The sequence below is a fragment of the Brienomyrus brachyistius genome, chromosome 14, assembly GCF_023856365.1.
Source record: "Brienomyrus brachyistius isolate T26 chromosome 14, BBRACH_0.4, whole genome shotgun sequence".
In the NCBI taxonomy this organism is placed as follows: Eukaryota; Metazoa; Chordata; class Actinopteri; order Osteoglossiformes; family Mormyridae; genus Brienomyrus; species Brienomyrus brachyistius.
Window position 1 is genome coordinate 18,575,812 of NC_064546.1, and position 17,922 is coordinate 18,593,733.

At 46.0% G+C, this 17,922-nt stretch overlaps 1 protein-coding gene across 2 annotated transcripts in view; it reads left to right on the forward strand.

Moving 5' to 3' along the window:
* myo6b (myosin VIb) overlaps window positions 1–17,700 on the forward strand; it is a 39,429-nt gene extending 21,729 nt beyond the window's left edge. The window contains exons 15-33 of one of the 2 annotated variants that reach the window (XM_048974751.1): window positions 574–646; window positions 1,790–1,917; window positions 2,571–2,666; window positions 2,982–3,152; window positions 5,747–5,785; window positions 5,918–6,011; window positions 6,219–6,349; window positions 6,451–6,528; window positions 6,978–7,107; window positions 7,493–7,583; window positions 7,789–7,939; window positions 8,753–8,961; window positions 10,034–10,112; window positions 10,923–11,083; window positions 13,453–13,556; window positions 14,186–14,317; window positions 15,375–15,401; window positions 16,555–16,773; window positions 17,126–17,700. In XM_048974751.1, coding sequence (XP_048830708.1) covers window positions 574–646; window positions 1,790–1,917; window positions 2,571–2,666; window positions 2,982–3,152; window positions 5,747–5,785; window positions 5,918–6,011; window positions 6,219–6,349; window positions 6,451–6,528; window positions 6,978–7,107; window positions 7,493–7,583; window positions 7,789–7,939; window positions 8,753–8,961; window positions 10,034–10,112; window positions 10,923–11,083; window positions 13,453–13,556; window positions 14,186–14,317; window positions 15,375–15,401; window positions 16,555–16,773; window positions 17,126–17,325 — 2,313 coding nt within the window. In that variant the 3' untranslated portion in view covers window positions 17,326–17,700. The remainder of the gene's footprint in view (window positions 1–573; window positions 647–1,789; window positions 1,918–2,570; window positions 2,667–2,981; window positions 3,153–5,746; window positions 5,786–5,917; window positions 6,012–6,218; window positions 6,350–6,450; window positions 6,529–6,977; window positions 7,108–7,492; window positions 7,584–7,788; window positions 7,940–8,752; window positions 8,962–10,033; window positions 10,113–10,922; window positions 11,084–13,452; window positions 13,557–14,185; window positions 14,318–15,374; window positions 15,402–16,554; window positions 16,774–17,125) is intronic. The other variant, XM_048974752.1, reaches the window with a different exon arrangement.
* The last annotated feature ends 222 nt before the right edge of the window (window positions 17,701–17,922 follow it).

The window sequence follows — 17,922 nt, forward strand, 5'->3', positions numbered from 1 at the left end:
CAAAATGTTAAATCCTAGCCTAGGAGGGAAGGTGATGAAGTTAAATCTCCCCTCTGTTTAATTCATTTGTAGGGTTGCCTTGGGGATGTAAGAAAAATACATATTCATAAGGACCATCGAGATCACGCACCTTAAGGCCTAAAAATTTTTGCTAAATATATTTTGTTAAAAAATATTGAATATTTTTAAGGCAGACTATTTTTCTATTGGAATATATTTCTGACCCGGGGGTGGTAGGGTGGTTCTGTGGGAAGCAATCTTACCTCTTGGAGTTCGAATCTGACTCTTTTTTTCTCTGGGTGGAGTTTGGGTGGAGTTTGCATGTTCTCTCCTGTCATGCAGGTTTCTTTCTGCAGTCCAAAGACAATCAGTGATGCGAATCGGTGTTCCTACATTACATGCAGTGTGTCATTTTGCCGTGCAATGGATTAGCATCCCATCCCCCTGTCTTGTGCCCTTTGCTGCCTAGGATTAAAAATTTAAATGATGGATATACTGCTGAATTCATAAATAACTATAGATAAAGGCAAGTAAAATGATGAACTGATGATGTTTATTTTTTCATGATTACAGGAACAGGAGCTGTACCAGAGGGAAGGTCTTGGTGTCAACGAAGTTCATTACGTCGACAACCAAGACTGCATAGGTCAGTCCTGATCGCTAGTGAAATCCCCCCCAGTGCGGGGCACTGCTTGCCTAAACCCGCCCCCCAGAGAACGGCTCGCAATCTAGGAACAAAGAGAGTAGGTAGCAGTCAAGATCAAAGCTACGCTCAGCCTACACACAAAAGCAAAATTCATCCAACCATAAATTGGAACAGACTCCGATAAACTCGCATAGAATGTGGCGATGGACAGGGGCGCTAGGGGACGACAGTCTTGGCACTGATCCTATAGGCCAACGGCGAAGACAGAAAAGCCATAGTCTGTGGAATCACTGGAGCCTGCCCAGTACAGCCAGTGAGCTTAAGATGCCACTTTCACTTTCCTGGCTAATTTGTCTTTAGCTTTTTATCTGCGATGTACAAATTCTTCGTGCCAAGAGCACCATCTGCTTCCGTAGATAACCTTTTTAAAGAGGCAGCTTTTGTCCGTCCGGTGGATCACACCGGTAACCTTTTGCTAACCATTCTTAATCCCCTGATATTTGTTAAGATGATGATCAGAGAGATAATGTTTTTGCATGTTGTGAAGAAATATTTCAATAAAAATAGAGGATAGATAAAATAATGATGAAAGGCTGCCTCGCACAGCGTAATTGGCAGGGCTATCGCCATGTCTGAAGGAGAGGGAGCTTGTTCTGACCATTTATCTGGATTGTCGCAGATTTCAGAGCCGTTAAACGGGTGTCTTTCTGCGATTGAGACACTTATTTTGCAGCTGACAGACTTAATTTCGCAAGCATCTGGGATTTCTGAAGCCTTTATTATGGAAATGTTTGGGAAATTAATTTTATTCAGTTTAGTTGTGCAGTGTTTGATGTTAACAATAAACCCAACAAACACTTTATTTTGTCATAGATTACAATTTGTTTTGTAAAAAAATATTAGCTAATGTTCTGCCTTTATTGTATGGTTACCTATTTACATAAAAACTAAAATTTTCTATTAATGAGAGAATAAAATGTCATAATTTCTTGTATTGGAAGAAATGTGTATTTGGTAATGTACTATAGGAGTTATTGCCATTCTGCTGGATTTAAATTGGATGAAAGTCGTGACCATATAACATTAGTTTAGCATCAGTTGGTGAGCTGGAGAAGGAGGCTGAATTTCCATGTTATCTCGCAGACCTGGTGGAGGCCAAGGTCGTCGGCATCCTCGACATCCTGGACGAAGAGAATCGCCTACCTCAACCTAGTGACCAGCACTTTGTGGAGACTGTGCACAGCAAGCACAAGGACCACTTCCGTCTGACCGTGAGATGCGCCTTAGTGTATTTATATCACAGCCGGGTGGGCGGGGCCTGCTGTTAAAGGGACGGTGTCATAATTCCACCTGTTAGTCAAGCTGCATTGACTTCTTTGATTTATTTTTTCTTAGACCCTGTACTCCACTTAATGTCAGGAAGGAAGTTTATGGTGTACCCCCCCCCCCCCTCCCCCCAACTTGTTTTCTTCCAGTATGGATTTGATCATACACAGAAATGAATGTCTGGCATATTCGGATCATTAATTTTTTATATCTATCCTGCGTTTTGGCTTGAGGACGGCGTACATGAGCGTAGGGACTCATGCATGGATCCATTTTGTTATCCTTTTTAGTTAAGTGTCCGGCTGTTTGGAGTAGCTTCTGCAGAGTTCTTGAGAATCACAACTGTACAGTGGAGAAGATCGCGTTCTGTTTTTCATTGTCCTTTCTGGTGTTTCTGCTTTGGTGAGGTCGAGCATGAACATTTTTTTTTTTATGCTATGTTTGCTTTTTCTGAGAAATGGTACTTTGTTTATATTGATGCGAGCATCGACCTTGCATCCCAGCCGTAAGTGGCGACGTGGGCCTGATCCTCTGGTTTGGGGAATGTGAGGTTACTTGAGGTCATGGCTGAGTATCCCCCCCCCACCCCCGACCTCAGGTTCCCAGGAAGTCCAAGCTGACGGTCCACCGGAACGTGAGAGATGACGAGGGATTCATCATCAGACACTTTGCAGGCGCTGTGTGCTACGAAACTGTAAGTCCATCCACAATAAGACTCTCCTTACATATGCTGACTTTAAGTAGCTCTTGCTTTTTTGGGTCTAGCTTCAGTAATGCTATTTGGAGTTAAACCTCTTGCATCCTTATCTTACCATAAAATTAGGGGCATTTTATATGACTGAAAGTAAGTCGGACGATTAAGGGCTTAGCTCTTAATTAGAACGCAATTGTGTAAGTCTGCCTATAAACCTGCCATCCTATGGCATCACGTGAGAATGTGAATCAGATGTGTCATGTTCTTCTCTCCTGGCTTGACCTTCATGCTCTGGGGTATGTTGGTGCCTCCTAGGCCCAGTTTGTGGAGAAGAACAATGACGCTCTCCACATGTCCTTGGAGTGTCTCGTGTGTGAGTCGAAGGACGCCTTCGTCCGCGAGCTCTTCGAAAACTCCAATAACTCCAAGGACTCCAAGCAAAAGGCCGGGAAGCTCAGCTTCATCAGTGTGGGCAACAAATTCAAGGTGAAGAATGCGTCCGCCTTTGTGACGACTCTGCTGGACAAAGAGGCCTTTCAGTCTAGAAGTCATTGGTGTCATAATGGAATTTTATACATAATGGGAATATAAACATTTGCTTTGACCAAGTACTCCATAGCATTAGAACTATTTAACAAAACTTTGTATTAAATCTGTATTTCTGTCAGACATCTGAAGGATAAGTTGTGGTAGATTTCTTATAATCTCAGCTAAATTCTGCTGCCTGTATCTGTGTTCTTGAATGTTCTGATACTTCTCCTTTTGACTCTTCCCTCTCTGTTGTATGTTCCTCCATCCAATCAGAGGCCGCCACCTCCTGTCTCCAGATCTCTTCCCTAAGAGCCGTGATTTGTACGCTGAATAGAGTCAGCTCAGCATGTCTAGATGGAGGGAGAGAAGGCATTAGGGAGCAAAGTAGTGATTGGTGTAACACAGAGTCAGCCAGGGCGCGAAGGTAACTGGTTCTCGTGCGGTGAATTTGTTCCATGCGTGAGGGATGCGAAGGCCTCACTTCTGTTCCCGAGTTTGTTAACCACCCACTGTTGATCACGTCTTTTCCCTGAGCTCAAGGATGAGCGGAGCATTTCATTCTAGCGATAAAACTGAGCTGTGCTGCTTGCCACATCCCAGGTAGCCTAAACACATTCAGCAGACACTTTTATCCAAAGTGATGTACATTTGATAAATCAGGATCAGCCCGTCCCTGAAGCAATCAGGATTAAGGGCCTTGCTCAAGGGCCCAACAGTGACATCACTCTATTGACCATGGGATCCGAACCAGTGACCTTCTGATCACAGGCTCAGCGTCCTGACCAGCTCAGCTGCACATCACCCCCTTAAATAGTTAACGATCTCCACTGAAAGTTTTAGTGTACGGTGCTTTCAATTGAATTATTCAGGAAAGTTTTTTAGATTGCAAAAAAAAACCCGATAGCTTTTGTGCAGCTGTGAGAGGTTTGCGAATGCTTTGGAATTATCTTGATTTCTGCATGAATGGCTTAGATTAAGAACAGATCACATTTTAGGAGCCGTTCATGCAAAACCTCTATAATGAAAAGCTGGAGCAGCAGGTGGTAAATTGGTTAAAACAGTTTAGCAGAGCCATTATTTACTCAAAAAAAATATCCAGCTTTATCTGTGCAAATTTGTTTTTAAAGAAACAGCATCAACTGAAGTAACTAAACGCAAGTGTAGCGTAAAGTCTTCACAATAAGAAAACCGCTTCTTTGGATGGGAAAAAATAGCTTGATCGGTCAGATCAATAACTATGTCATTTATTAGTTACCCTTTCCACACTTTCCCAGAACAGCATAATCGGTTTTGACACTTGGTTGTACTCAGCACTTGAAATTTCCCTGTAGTGTATTAATCATAAATGAGAGAACAACTCGAGTGACACCCCCCCAACCGCCTGTTAGCCAGATCACCTGATTGGTCATTTTCACAAGTTTAATTGTTTACGTTTTTTGAGATGTGAACAGAATGCACAAATGTGAGTGGTCGTTAAAAGTTGAAAATGTTTAGTTTTATTTGACACACTGACTTTTATTGACAGACCTTCTGAATTGGTCTCGATCGGTATTTATCGATTGAGAGGCGATGTCATGACATTCAGATGGACATTTATAACAGCTGTATTCATGAACCACGGAAAGCATCTGAACAATGGGGGTGCATACAGTCACATCCACTCACCTGTCTGCGTTTGACTTGGTTATAACCTTCTGCCACTTCATTTTCATTTCTAAATTGCCAAAGCCTGCTCACCATACGATGCACTTTTAATGCATGTTGAGATTTAGCTAACGCTGCTGGTGACGCAACAGTAGATGTGCAAACAGATGTAGAAAAACATCTGTTCATTGGTAGATTTCAAAAGGCTCCATCCATCCATCCATTTTCCAAGCCGCTTATCCTACTGGGTCGCAGGGGGGTCCGGAGCCTATCCCGGAAGCAATGGGCATGAGGCTGGGAACAACCCAGGATGGAGGGCCAGCCCATCGCCAGGCACACTCACACACCAGTCACTCACACACCAGTCACTCACACCCTCACACACCAGTCACTCACACCCTCACACACCAGTCACTCACACTCTCACACATCAGTCACTCACACCCTCACACACCAGTCACTCACACCCTCACACACCAGTCACTCACACACCAGTCACTCACACCCTCACACACCAGTCACTCACACTCTCACACACCAGTCCAAAAGGCACCACTCAGGGAATGATGCCTCACCTGAAAAGCAGATATAATTCAGGCTTTTATTATTTATTTTTTTTATTTTCGGTTTACGGGCCCAGGTCCCCCCCCCCCATTTCTGTGGTCCGTGCCTGTATTACACAGTGGCTGGTGGGGTGTGTTCAGAGGCAGTCTCCCCGGCATCCCAGCCCAAACATTGAGTGACTTATGCTCGCATGGAGTTTCCTCCGGCCCCTAGATTGGCTGTTTTACTAGCTGCTCTTTGGACGCACATGTGTCGTTAACGTCCTTGTTCGCCATGCCTAATGTTATAGCCGAGTGTGTCGGCTGTCGAGTAACAGCCCCTGTTTTCACCTTGTTTTACAGACACAGCTGAACCTTCTACTTGAAAAGCTTCGCAGCACGGTGAGTTTCTATAGGTGTAACTCAGGATTTTTACAGTAATTGACATTCCCCCATCGGGCAGCAGAATCCCTGTCTCTCGTTCATAGTTTAGTTAGGCGACTATCCATTTGTTTTATTTTGTTTCGTTTTAAGGGGTCCAGCTTCATTCGTTGTGTGAAGCCTAATCTCAAGATGGTGAGCCACCAGTTTGAAGGATCCCAGATTCTTTCCCAGCTGCAGTGTTCAGGTAATTATTGACCTTGTGTATCCTGAGCCCCCTGAAAAACTGGAGATGAGACTTGCGGCCTCATTTCCATCCACATGCTCAGTGTGTAGCCGCTGTGTTTATACGCACACATTTTTCATGCAGCGGCAGGCAGTGTGTGTGTAAAACCTGCCCTGGCTTAGGAGTGGGGGTCTTCATGGATGACAGGGTATTCTGTGCCCCCGTCAGGAATGGTGTCAGTTCTGGACCTCATGCAGGGGGGGTTTCCTTCTCGGGCCCCATTCCACGAGCTCTATAACATGTACAAGCAGTACATGCCAGCCAAGCTGACGCGACTGGACCCCCGGCTCTTCTGCAAGGTCTGTCTGCGGATTACCCCCGCCCGCTAGCCTGCCCCCCCCCCTCCCCCCCCCCCGCCTTCCTCCATATCCCTGACCTGTGCTCTCCTTTCCTGCTCCAGGCTTTATTTAAAGCACTGGGGCTGAATGACAAGGACTACAAGTTTGGCCTGACCCGCGTGTTCTTCCGACCTGGAAAGGTGACTTGTGCTCCACTAGCTCTTCCCCATCATTAGATGGGTAATGATCTCCCTACCAGACATACAGGCAGTTATACCAAGGGTGCAGAGGGTGCAATTGTACCCCCTACTGGTCATGTAGAATTGCCATTTGAACGACTTATGTTAAAATTATGTTGTAAAGACACGTTTGAAAATTATGTAGCAAAGACACGTATTAATGTGTACTAATAATGTATTGTTAATATATATATATACCTTTTCTTTTTACAAATGTATCCGTCTGGATGATTTACTGGTTGTACTCTCTTATCTTGCACCCACAGTAATTGTGATATGCTGTAAGGGGTTTAGGGTATAAAGACTTCATGGACCAAAGAATTGAGATTTAACTGTCTGTGGCTGACCCTGTACCGGGGACACCCCCCCCCCCCTCCTCCCCCCCCAACAAAAACGTGTCCCTCTCTCAGTTTGCAGAGTTTGACCAGATCATGAAGTCGGACCCCGACCACTTGGCTGAGCTGCTGAAACGTGTCAATAAGTGGTTGGTTTGCAGCCGCTGGAAGAAGGTTCAGTGGTGTTCTCTCTCCGTCATAAAGTGTACGTGACCCCCCCACCCCCGCCACCGAGTCACCTGGAACGAGGACCCTTCATTCACACACTGTCTTTCGTTCAGAAAACATCTTACAAAGCAAACGGTTTGCTGAAATACTCCTGCAATTTTGCCGCACATTGCATGGACCCGTCTGCACGTTCAATATTTTCGTGTCAAATTGTTTCGCTGCCTTCACCTTCAATTTCCTGTTATATGGAAATGTTTTCCACTTGCACAGATTTGAAGAAGTATTCTTTTATTTGAAGTGCTTTTTACTTCATGTTCACTTCCATTTTGACGAGTTGTTTCCTAATCTGCAATCTGTGTAAGTCCCAGCTAGAAGAACCGCACTTCCTCGCACTAACCCTGCCTCTCTCATTGCTACCGTAGTAAAAAATAAGATGAAATACCGGGCTTCTGCCTGTGTGACCATTCAGAAGACGGTCCGCATGTGGCTCTGCAAGAGGAAACACAAGCCAAGGTTTGGCTCCGCCTCTGCAGAGCATGATTTGACGCCATTGGCCGTTTACCATGTTAATTCATTTGTAGTCTTCTACCTTTTGAATGAAATGGTTGGGTGGAAATGAGATGACTGGAGAGCCAATTCTGTTTGATTTCTTGCTTTGTGTGTGTGTGTGTGGTGATTGTAGTTCTAATTATTGGCTTTTGACATTCTTTTGCCGCAGAATTAGTGGCCTGGTGAAGGTCAGGAACCTGAAGAAGAGGATGGAGAGGTTCAACGAGGTGGTGAACGGTCTGAAGGAGGGGAAACAGGAGATGAGCAAGCAAGTCCAGGACCTGGACGCCTCTATCGGTGCCCTCATGGCAAAGATCAAGGTGCAGCCATTCAAACAACCCTGTGGTCGCTGCTATTCAGGCCATTGTTTGAAATTTTGTGCCCCCACCTCTGAAACATTATGACCCACATCATTTGTGTAACTTTTTTTCATCATCCATTAGACTTCTTTTTTTTATACTTCTCTGATAATTATTTCTCATTGATGATAATGACTTGTAACTTTTGTGCTGTCCCACACTGATTGAATGACTTCAGAACACAAGTACTGTGTTAATTACCCAGGCTTTTACATACTTTTTTTTGTGTGATTCGTAATTGTTTCGCTCTCAAAGGTCAAGTCGTTGTCCTAAACCTGCTCGAGGTGATTAGCAGTCAGTGTCCGCTAACATCTGTCGGTTTTTTTTCCGTTCATGCTTGATTGCTGTATTGTATAGGTCACTGTATAATATCCTTTTATAGCGTCTGGGATTGTCTTTTTTTACAAAATCTACCAAATATTGTAACATAAATGTATTCAGTTACATCAATCAGTATATTGCAAAAGCAGTATAGACTTCTTTTGGTAAAAATGGAATTTGCAAAGTGGATACCATTAAACAAATCTGTTTTATGGACTTTATATTCACCAGTGAAACCTGGTGCCTCGTCTGTGTTCGCTTAGAGACCGTTAATATGGAAAACCGTTGTCATAGTAATGTAAAGTGGCGATTTGTGCAATTTGTAGTGAAGCAGTAAGTCAAATTAGGCCACCTCCATGGCTAATTCGTTTCTTCGGTGCCTTTGAAATTCCTCACGTGAATGACGCTGCTCCCCCCCCCCCCCCCCATCCCCTGCCCCCTAACAAACGGCAGACCACGGTCATGACCCATGAGGAGATCGACCGGGAGCATCAGGGCCTGGTGCGACGGTCCGAGCAGCTGTTGGCCTCCATGCAGAGGAAGAAGCAGGAGGAGGAGGAGCGAGAGCGTCTCCGGAGGATTGAGGAGGAGATGGAACGGGAGAGGAAGAGGCGCGAGGAGGAGGAGGCCCGTCGCAGGCAGGAGGAAGACGACCGACGCCTGTGAGTGAGGGGTCCTTCACGGCCAGCGGCGGTGGTAGCTTGCTAGCTAGCTAACACATTTGCCTGCACACATAATCTTTATTTAGGGCTGATGGCTCATTCCTGGTCCCCCGAATCAGTCTGTTAAAGCCAGGCTATTAAATCAGACAGGCCAGACTGCAGGATTTAATAGCCCACAGCCAGGAACACACCCACTGTGTTTGTGAAGGGCACCGGCAGGAAAATTTACTGTGTATTAAATTTTAAAGTTACCTGAAGTGTGACAGCATGCCAGTAACTTTATAGCTCTATTATAATTCACATTATGCTAATTCGTCCTGTTTAAATATTTCGAAGGGCACGCAGTGTCGCCTTCAAAAAATGAAGGTGCCAATGAAATTCTCCGGTTGAACATAACTGTTTAATCAGTCTCAGGCCTCCAGTATTTACTGGAAACATTGAAGCTTGTTTTTTTTTTTTTTTTTTTTTTAAAGAAAATTCAAATTGGGTTTGAATTAACATCCCATGGTTAAGTATGGACTTCCAAGCTCAAAAAGGGGACGATTAACGGCTGTATGATGGTGCTAGAGACTTTATAAACACGGTTTATAAAAAAGACGGTTTATAGCTCGTTTGGGCCATTTTCTAGCGTGTGACATAATCTGGCTTTTCATGTGTGATACTAACAGGGGTGGCATGTGGCTCAGGACAGAAATCGCTCTGCCGACCCTGGGATTTGAACCAGCGACCTTCTGATCACAAGCACGGCACCCTCACCCACTGAGACAAACATCACACCCCCATTATTGTAATCATTAGTCATTAATAGATTTTAAGCACAATGTTTCACTTTCTCGGTTAACTGGGTTGAGAAGCCACCAGCATCATTTTTTTTCTTGGCCTTAAATGTTTTGTGGCTCTGTGGGTCGAGACTCAGTGCCCGTGATCAGAAGGTTCAAATCCCAGGTTCGGTAGAGTGATGTCACCATTGGTCCCCTGAGCGAGGCCCTTAACCCCCCATTGCTCACAACAAAAATCAGATGCCGCTTTGGAACAGAGGAACAAATTAAATGCGGAGAATCTGTCGTTGCAGGAAAGCAGAAATGGAGCATAAACGGAAGCGCGAGGAAGAGGAGAGGAAAAAGCGGGAGGAGGATGAGAAGAGGCTACAGGTGCGGACTGGCCACGGACTGCCGCTGACTCCTCTGGTGTGGCTGATCTAGACCGAGCTGGTCTTCCTGTTTCTGAGTACCAGTGGACTGACCCATTTGGCTAATTCACTGCCACCCTGGGGCGGAGTGTGCTGTCCTGATGGCCTCTCTGTCGTCCCCTAGCCCCAGGCAGGCCTGTTCACTTTAGCTAGTTGCACTTGGGTTGCTCCAGTTACTTATACACCCCCCTGCGCCCTGTCTCAGTATTTATTTTGCCCTCCCCTGTTCATTAAGTTTCACATCAGCCTACTTCCAGGGCTTCTCTCATTGGCCGTGGTTCTCATTGGCCCGGTCTAGCTGCCTTGACCAAATCTGGCCATGACATAAGGCGTTTCTCAATGCCAAGAATGCAGAGATCATACTTGTGGTCATGGCAAGACCGGGCCTTGCGAACTTGCCTCCCAAGAACTTGAGGCGCATTGAATCATGGGATTGGTCTCATTCGGTAAGGATGCAACCGATGTACCCTTGGTATTTGGGGCGGGGCAAGACCAACATCTGGGGATTTTTTACCGTCCACTGAACTTCTTAGCATTGCAATTGATCTTTAGCAATGGAAGATGACGTAAAATCGGTACACAAGTATGGTCAAGTACGCACGTTGGGAAACATCCATGTATGTGTCCTTTGACCTTTGGCCTGTTAGCGTTAGCATTAGCGCTGCTCGTGTTGGCATGTAAGAACACAGTTCCAGTGGCCATGGGGTCCATTGTGCATCATGCTGCTCAGTTGACCCCTGGGGGGGGGGGGGGGCGACGCGGTGTGTCTCAGGAGGAGATGGAGCTGCAGCTGGCCCTGGAGCGTGAGGAGGAGGTGCAGAGGCAGGCCGTGCTGGAGCAGGAGCGCCGCGACCGCGAGCTGGCCATGCGCATCGCCCAGAGTGAGGCCGAGCTCATCACCGAGGAGGCGCAGGCGGACGCCGCACTGCGCAGGTACGCCGGCTGCGAGCACCCACTGCGCAGACGCCCGCTCGTTCGCGGTTGGGTGTTTATAGGGGACTTCCTGTCATGGATCTGAACCAGAGTTTCATCCAAGATGAAAATGCTTTTTTGCTCTACTATTCAGAATGACAAAAAACAAGTCTGGTCTTTAGCCAGTTTAGAGAAAAACATGGAAAACGATGGGATACATGATAAAAACCCCAGAAGGCACCTTCCTGAGTAGCATCGTCTGCATAACTGTGCGAAATGTATGAAATCTCATGTCCTTTTCCTTGCTTTGACAACTTTTTGGGTGATATGCATCATCAGAGAGATCCAAGTAACCCCGTAAACAGCCCTAACCCCCAAGAAAACCCCCTTTATCCAGCCCATCAGCCTTGCACGCCCGCGATCTACTGACCCAGAAAACAGTTCAGCTGTTAATAGTGTTTTTAAATCACTAATGAGCGTCATTGTGTTCCAGAATTATTTGAGTGTTAACAAGGTGCTCATGGATCATTACGTTTACCAGACAGACCACAGAAGACGCATTCAAAATCAAAACTCGTTAAATCAGTGATATTTGTCTTTTTTATATGTGCATATTTATAACTTTTTGATTGTCCATTCATTGTAGCATTATCAGATCAGCGAAGGTTAGATGCATTGCAGTGCATGAATGATTTAGTTGCTTGCATGCCAATGCAAAAACTATGATTTCATATTTGTTTTTTTATATTACCCTGACTGCAAAAAGGAATTGATTTTTGTTGCAGTCGGAAAAGGGATGCAGGTGAAACCCCAGGGTGGAAACATGCCCTTGGGAGAATTAACTCAGCCTGAATTTCTGTAGCATAACTTCGGGGCCTGTGGGCCAAGCGTGCCAAGACGTTAAGTACCGCATTACATCGATGGATGGTGGGACCTTTGCGGAGACGTTCAGGGCTCTGGTTGCAGCCGTGTTTTGTATTGTCCTGAGGGTGTGATCTAAATTCATCCAGGCACAGATGTTGACTCGCTTTAAAGTACTAATTTATTAAACAGAGCACTCAATCTCAAAATAGGCCTGAAAGTCTTAGCCGGAACAAGTCCCTCATTTTTTAAACCATGTTCTTTACAGTTGTACTATTCTACTGATTCAGTATAGTCTTCCCTGATAATATCCAATGATTAGACTTAGTTTCTTGAAGGTTACAGATTTCAAGTGTGATTTCCATAGCATTTGCAGTGTTAAAGGTTTTGTGTCTGTAAAATCTGACTTAAATTCTCATGAAAGTTATTGTAGATGAATTCGGAAGGTTAATGTAGCTGAAGAGAGAACCAAAATAGGGTTCTTTCATTAAGAAATTAAGTGCATTACCAAAGGGTGCATCTCTCGTTTAAACCTCTCAGTGATGTAACAAAATGGCAGTCCCTTTCGCACTTGAACAGTCGTCTTCTCGCTGAGGATTTGCAGCACCCGTGCATTCCTATGTTCTCGTTTCTGCCCCAACACGGCGGTTTGAGACAGCAGCTCAACATCGGCACAGGTTTTGGCAACACCAGGTCACCGATGATGGTGTTAAGCACGGACACCAGTCGCACGTTTGCTAGTTGGTTTGGTAGGTGTCACATGATCCTTGCCGAAATCACTGATTGGCTCCAGCCACCTCCACCCTTCTTCCGTACCCCTGTGCATCAGACACCGCTCTGGAGGGGAGAATTCTTCGTATACGTTCTCCTAAAAGCTTGGACCAGCCTTTTGTTGGCCGTAGTAGTCATTAAAAGTAGCTTTGAGGAAGAATGGGGAGGAGAGTTGGGGGGGGGGGGTGTCCATTTCTCTCTAATGGTGACCCAGGCTTTGAGAATCACTCCAGGAAGAGTCAAAGCTGAGCTGATGGATTTAGCCGTGACAGAGCAGCAGGGAGAGACCGACGCTGGGAACTTCAAAGTGTCCAGGGCGTGTGGGGGACAAAGGGAACTGACAGGGCGCAGCTCTATTCCGCCCCCTACCTTTACGGATGAGAATTTAAGTTTAGCCACACTGGCTGCTTCTATGAATTGATTGACCTACAGTTCTGATCTTCCATTTTTAGCTTGGAGGAAGATACATTTGTTATGCAGGATAAAAACAAAACCCTGGGGCATTTTTGCTCCTGAATGGGATTTTTATTTTTATTTATATAGCCTTGAGTCAACCTGGGCTTGCATTTCAGCCTGTTTCAGGGTCCCGCTAATGTCCTACCAGGTCTGCTTTCAGACGTCTCTCAATCGGTGTTTATTATTAACTACGGACCTCGGCCGTAAATGCAGTGTGACTCGATCAGGCGTAAGACTGACTGTGTTTCTGCATCACCCCAAAATCACCCTGCCCACCTTGTCGGATCTGTTCCTCCTTCCAGGGGCCCCCAGGTCCAGGCCACCAAGGCAGTTGCTGGCACCAAGAAGTACGACCTGAGCAAGTGGAAGTATGCCGAACTGCGGGACGCCATCAACACATCCTGCGGTACAGCGACCCGGAATCCCCCTAGCATTTAGCGGGAACCAGGGAATTCTTGTACACACGCTTGCCGCAAATATCATCTGTTATCCTGAAGATCTGCTTGCCCCCAACATGAGCAAAGCAATTAATTTGAGAAAGTATTGATAGATAATTCTAGCTCCTCAAAAAATATCCAGAATAAAACTCCAGTGTCCTTTGTGCGTTTCGGCGTACAGCCAATTAAGATGTGAGTTTTGCAGCGCAAAAGAAGTATTAATTGATTAGCATGAACGTCACATCTCTGTATTGTCTTTGCCTGTCTTTGTCTTGCACCGTTCAGGGGGCCGGTTTCCCACCATCTCTGGCATGAATTTTTCTTTCCTATTGAAACATTTTTAATTGTAGTCCTGGGGTTTAATTAATATGTCCTCACAGCTTTCACAGAATTAGCCTAATCTATTGTGAACATTTTATTGTCCAATCATCATCTATTATCGCAAGCCGTGTCATGCACATCCAACGCTGAGCTATCTCCATCTCCCAGTCTCTTCCCCTGCCTGCCACCTTGATCGGTGATGACTTTAGCCGGGGCATATGTGTGCCACTGAGCGCTATATTAATGACCGGATTTAATATTCCTGGCCCCTGGGTAGATATCGAGCTCCTGGCAGCTTGCCGGGAAGAGTTCCACCGCCGACTGAAGGTGTACCACGCCTGGAAGTCAAAGAACAAGAAGCGCAATGGCGACGCAGAGCAGAGGGCCCCAAAGTCGGTCACCGACTACGGTAAGAGGCTCGGCCCTTTGAAGACAATTTTTCCTTTTTTTTAACGACTCCTGGATAGCTTCAGATGGAACTAATGGGTGCGAGTTTGGGAGGTGGTGGGAGGTGGTGGGAGGGTGGGAGGGAGAGAGGGATCCATGGAGGGGAGGGAAGGAGGCCCAGCCAAATCCACCAAACCAGTTCGGCACCCTTTCCTGTACGTCCCTCAGCCGGAAACGCTGAGCGTGGAAGCTGGGAAGGGCAGCAGCGAATCGATCGCAAAGAGATTAAACCCAACATGAATGCTGGTTGGATTCTAACGCTCAGATGAAAACATCTGCTGGCTATATTAAAAAAAAGCAAAAATAGTAATATAGTTTGCTTCGCCTCCGACTTGACTGAAACAGCGGCAGTCATAGGTCACTCGTTATATAATGACAGAAATCACGATAAGTACTGCTAAACTGCTTTGTTGCACTTTGAGTTCCCGGGGCTGTTTTTTAATCTTCTGATTAAAAGGTTTTTGAGGTCATTTCGAAATGGCTTTCGACGTGACAGCCGACCACCAGTCAGGGCGATGAAGGAGATTAGGGTGTTGGAATTGAAAGGAAACCACACCTCGTTACATTTCACATGACCCTCCATCACCGGACCCGACTCATGACGTACACGTCTCTGCCTTTTCGGAGTCGGAAAAACCGCTTGCTCTCTCTCTCAAATTTTGAAATCTGCACTGTGGGGAAAGAGGAGCGTCTCCAGTTTGGAAGTCAGCTACCCTTCTGACGCAGTATCCACAGGGAAACCCTTATCTCATGGGCGTTTTTAATCTGCTATCATAGGCAGAAGTGCCAAAGCTAACAGTCTTCCTGCTGTCTGAAAGGAAACGCTGATTATTAGTAGCTACACTTAATTTGATGATTAGGCAAGTTTGCCTTTTTTTGAATATGATCAGGTTAAAATGGTTACTGCGTGTGCTACAGTATAACCCTGCATTAATTTTGGTTTTTATGTATTTGTTTGTGTGAGTCATGTATATATTAAGTGGTAAAATTCCGGTTCTGTTTTATGAAAATGTTTTCAGATCACGCCACTATCCTGAGAATTTCACGTAAGTGGTAATCGGAGCGCCAATAACTAGACTGTCGTCTCAAATCTTCAGTTGGGTGTGAACGAGGAGAAATCTGCCAGCCCCCTTTTTTAGCTGCTTCTGGAATTTTCTTTGTCTGCTTTGGCTCTGCGGTGTCACAACTTTCCTCCCAGTTGGGAATGACGTCAACATTGCCTCAGCGACCCGCTCAGAAGCCCTCAAGTTAATTGTGAGATAAACAGACAGATTAGAAAGGAGACAAACGATTGAACTTGACGGAGTGACGAAGGCTGGGCTTGCCGCAGCACAGCGTCCGCTCGAGGTCCTCCTCGGGCTCGCTGGACCACGACGGCTTAAAGATCTTGCCAAGTATCCCGAAAGGGAGCCGAAGGCCTGGCCCCTGCTTAAGTGGAGACCCAGGGGTGCGCTCAATCGTTTGCGCTCTGGTGCTTCCTGGCATCTTAATTCCATTAACATTTTTCAAATTGAAAGTCAGACGGTCCCTAGTGACGTTTCGTCAGCCCCTGGAAAAACATCTCTATCCCCTCCCCCAAGCAGTCAAAGTTGACGGCCAGATTTATTAGAAGTGATAAGGGCTGTAATGACCCGTCGTCGATTCTTTGTCTAATTAAGATGCTAAGGGGCTGCCAATTCGGTCAAGTTCATTTCCGGTTGCTCTTGTGGGATGTGGGCGATCTTTAGCTCCTGCTGCAGAATAGCCATGTGAACTTCTCCTCGCTGCTTTTCATTGGTTCTCTGGGCTCTGTTAAAGCCGGCTGTGCTTCCCTATCCTGGCTGCGGTGACTGATCGTAGGTGTAGATGGGTCTTTCCATAATGCGCCATTAAACATCTAAAATGTACATTATAGGTACAGCCACACATGCTGTGTATATTATATGGTACATTTAATGTCAGAAAACATCTGTGTGTCTCTGATGTAGGGCCATTTGTCAGGCTCTTAAAGGGACAATCAATCAGAATTACAGTGATAAAGTCCTCCTGAGAATGGAGATGTGTTCTAAGCCAGTGTTTCCCAACCTGGTTCTCAGGAACCCCCAGATGGTCCACGTTTTTGCTCCCGACCAGCTGCCTGGCAGACGGTCCACGAAAACGCGGACCATCTTGGAGTCACCGAGGATCGGGTTGAAAAACGCTGTTCTAACCCCCCCACAGCCCAGCAGAACCCCACCCCCGCTGTGCCGACACGGCAGCAGGAGATCACCGTTAACCGGCAGCAGCGCTATTTCCGCATCCCCTTCATCCGACCGGCTGACCAGTACAAGGACCCACAGAACAAGAAGAAGGGCTGGTGGTACGCCCACTTTGACGGGCCCTGGATCGCGCGCCAGATGGAACTGCACCCCGACAAGCAGCCCATCCTGCTGGTAGCAGGTAAAAAGAAGGACCCCCCCCCCCTAAAATAAAATGACCACCATGGTCATGATTACCCATAACTTCTTCTTCTTACTCATTTGGTACTGGAGCAATGTTTTTTTTAAGGTGGGTGGCATAAGAGGGGCCATAACTCATACAGAGAGGGCCAAACTTAATATTAGCCAATGATGTGTTTTGAATTGGTGAGTGACAGGGGAGGGGACTTTCTGGGGGCCAATCAGCTTTCAGCATTTTCCCTCCTTTTTCCCCAAAAATGTCCATTGCTTGCTGGCAATTTCAGCATCGCTTATTTGATTTATTTTTTTATTTTTTTTGCTCTGATCCCATTTCTCCCCCTCCTCTCATACAGGGAAGGATGACATGGAGATGTGCGAACTGAGCCTTGAGGAGACGGGCCTGACCCGGAAGCGTGGTGCCGAGATCCTGCCCCGGCAGTTTGAGGAGATCTGGGAGCGCTGCGGTGGCATCCAGTACCTGCGGAGCGCCATCGAGAATAAGCAGGCCCGGCCCACGTACGCCACGGCCATGCTGCAGAACCTGCTCAAGTAGAACCGGCCGGTAAACCGCGAATAACCTCCTTTGGTGGATCAAAGGGAAGCCTACGTTCCTTTATGCAGAGTGCAGAACACCTGGGTCCAGCCGCGCTGGGGAGTCCGTTTTAACGGACCTTTGTTAATTGTTATTTTTATTGTTAATCCCTTAGTTTTGATTTTCCCATTTTGCGGTGAACTTGTTCAGAGGAGTCAGTAAAGTGTGCATCCTCTATTATACAAGATCTGACCTACGCTTAAATCTTACTGATTACTGAGGCCTTAAGAGACATTTCTAAGTTATTACTGTAATTAGCTACTGAGCTGTTCCTCTGAAAGTCAGTCTGCATAGTGTGCATTTCGAATTGTTTAATAAAAGAATATTAGCAAAGAATGTTCCCGAGTGGTTTTTTTGATTTATCACAATGGTTGTTTTCCCACCAAGATTGGGGATTCCTCCGATACATTTTTATGAAAGATTGGGTATTAGTCAACTTTTCACATCGACTCAATTCACATCAAGGTGTGACTGTTATACCGAAATGGTTCTACATGAAGAATGACATTTGAAATCATATCAAAATGTAAAAGCTGATCTGCATGAGTCAGATACCAT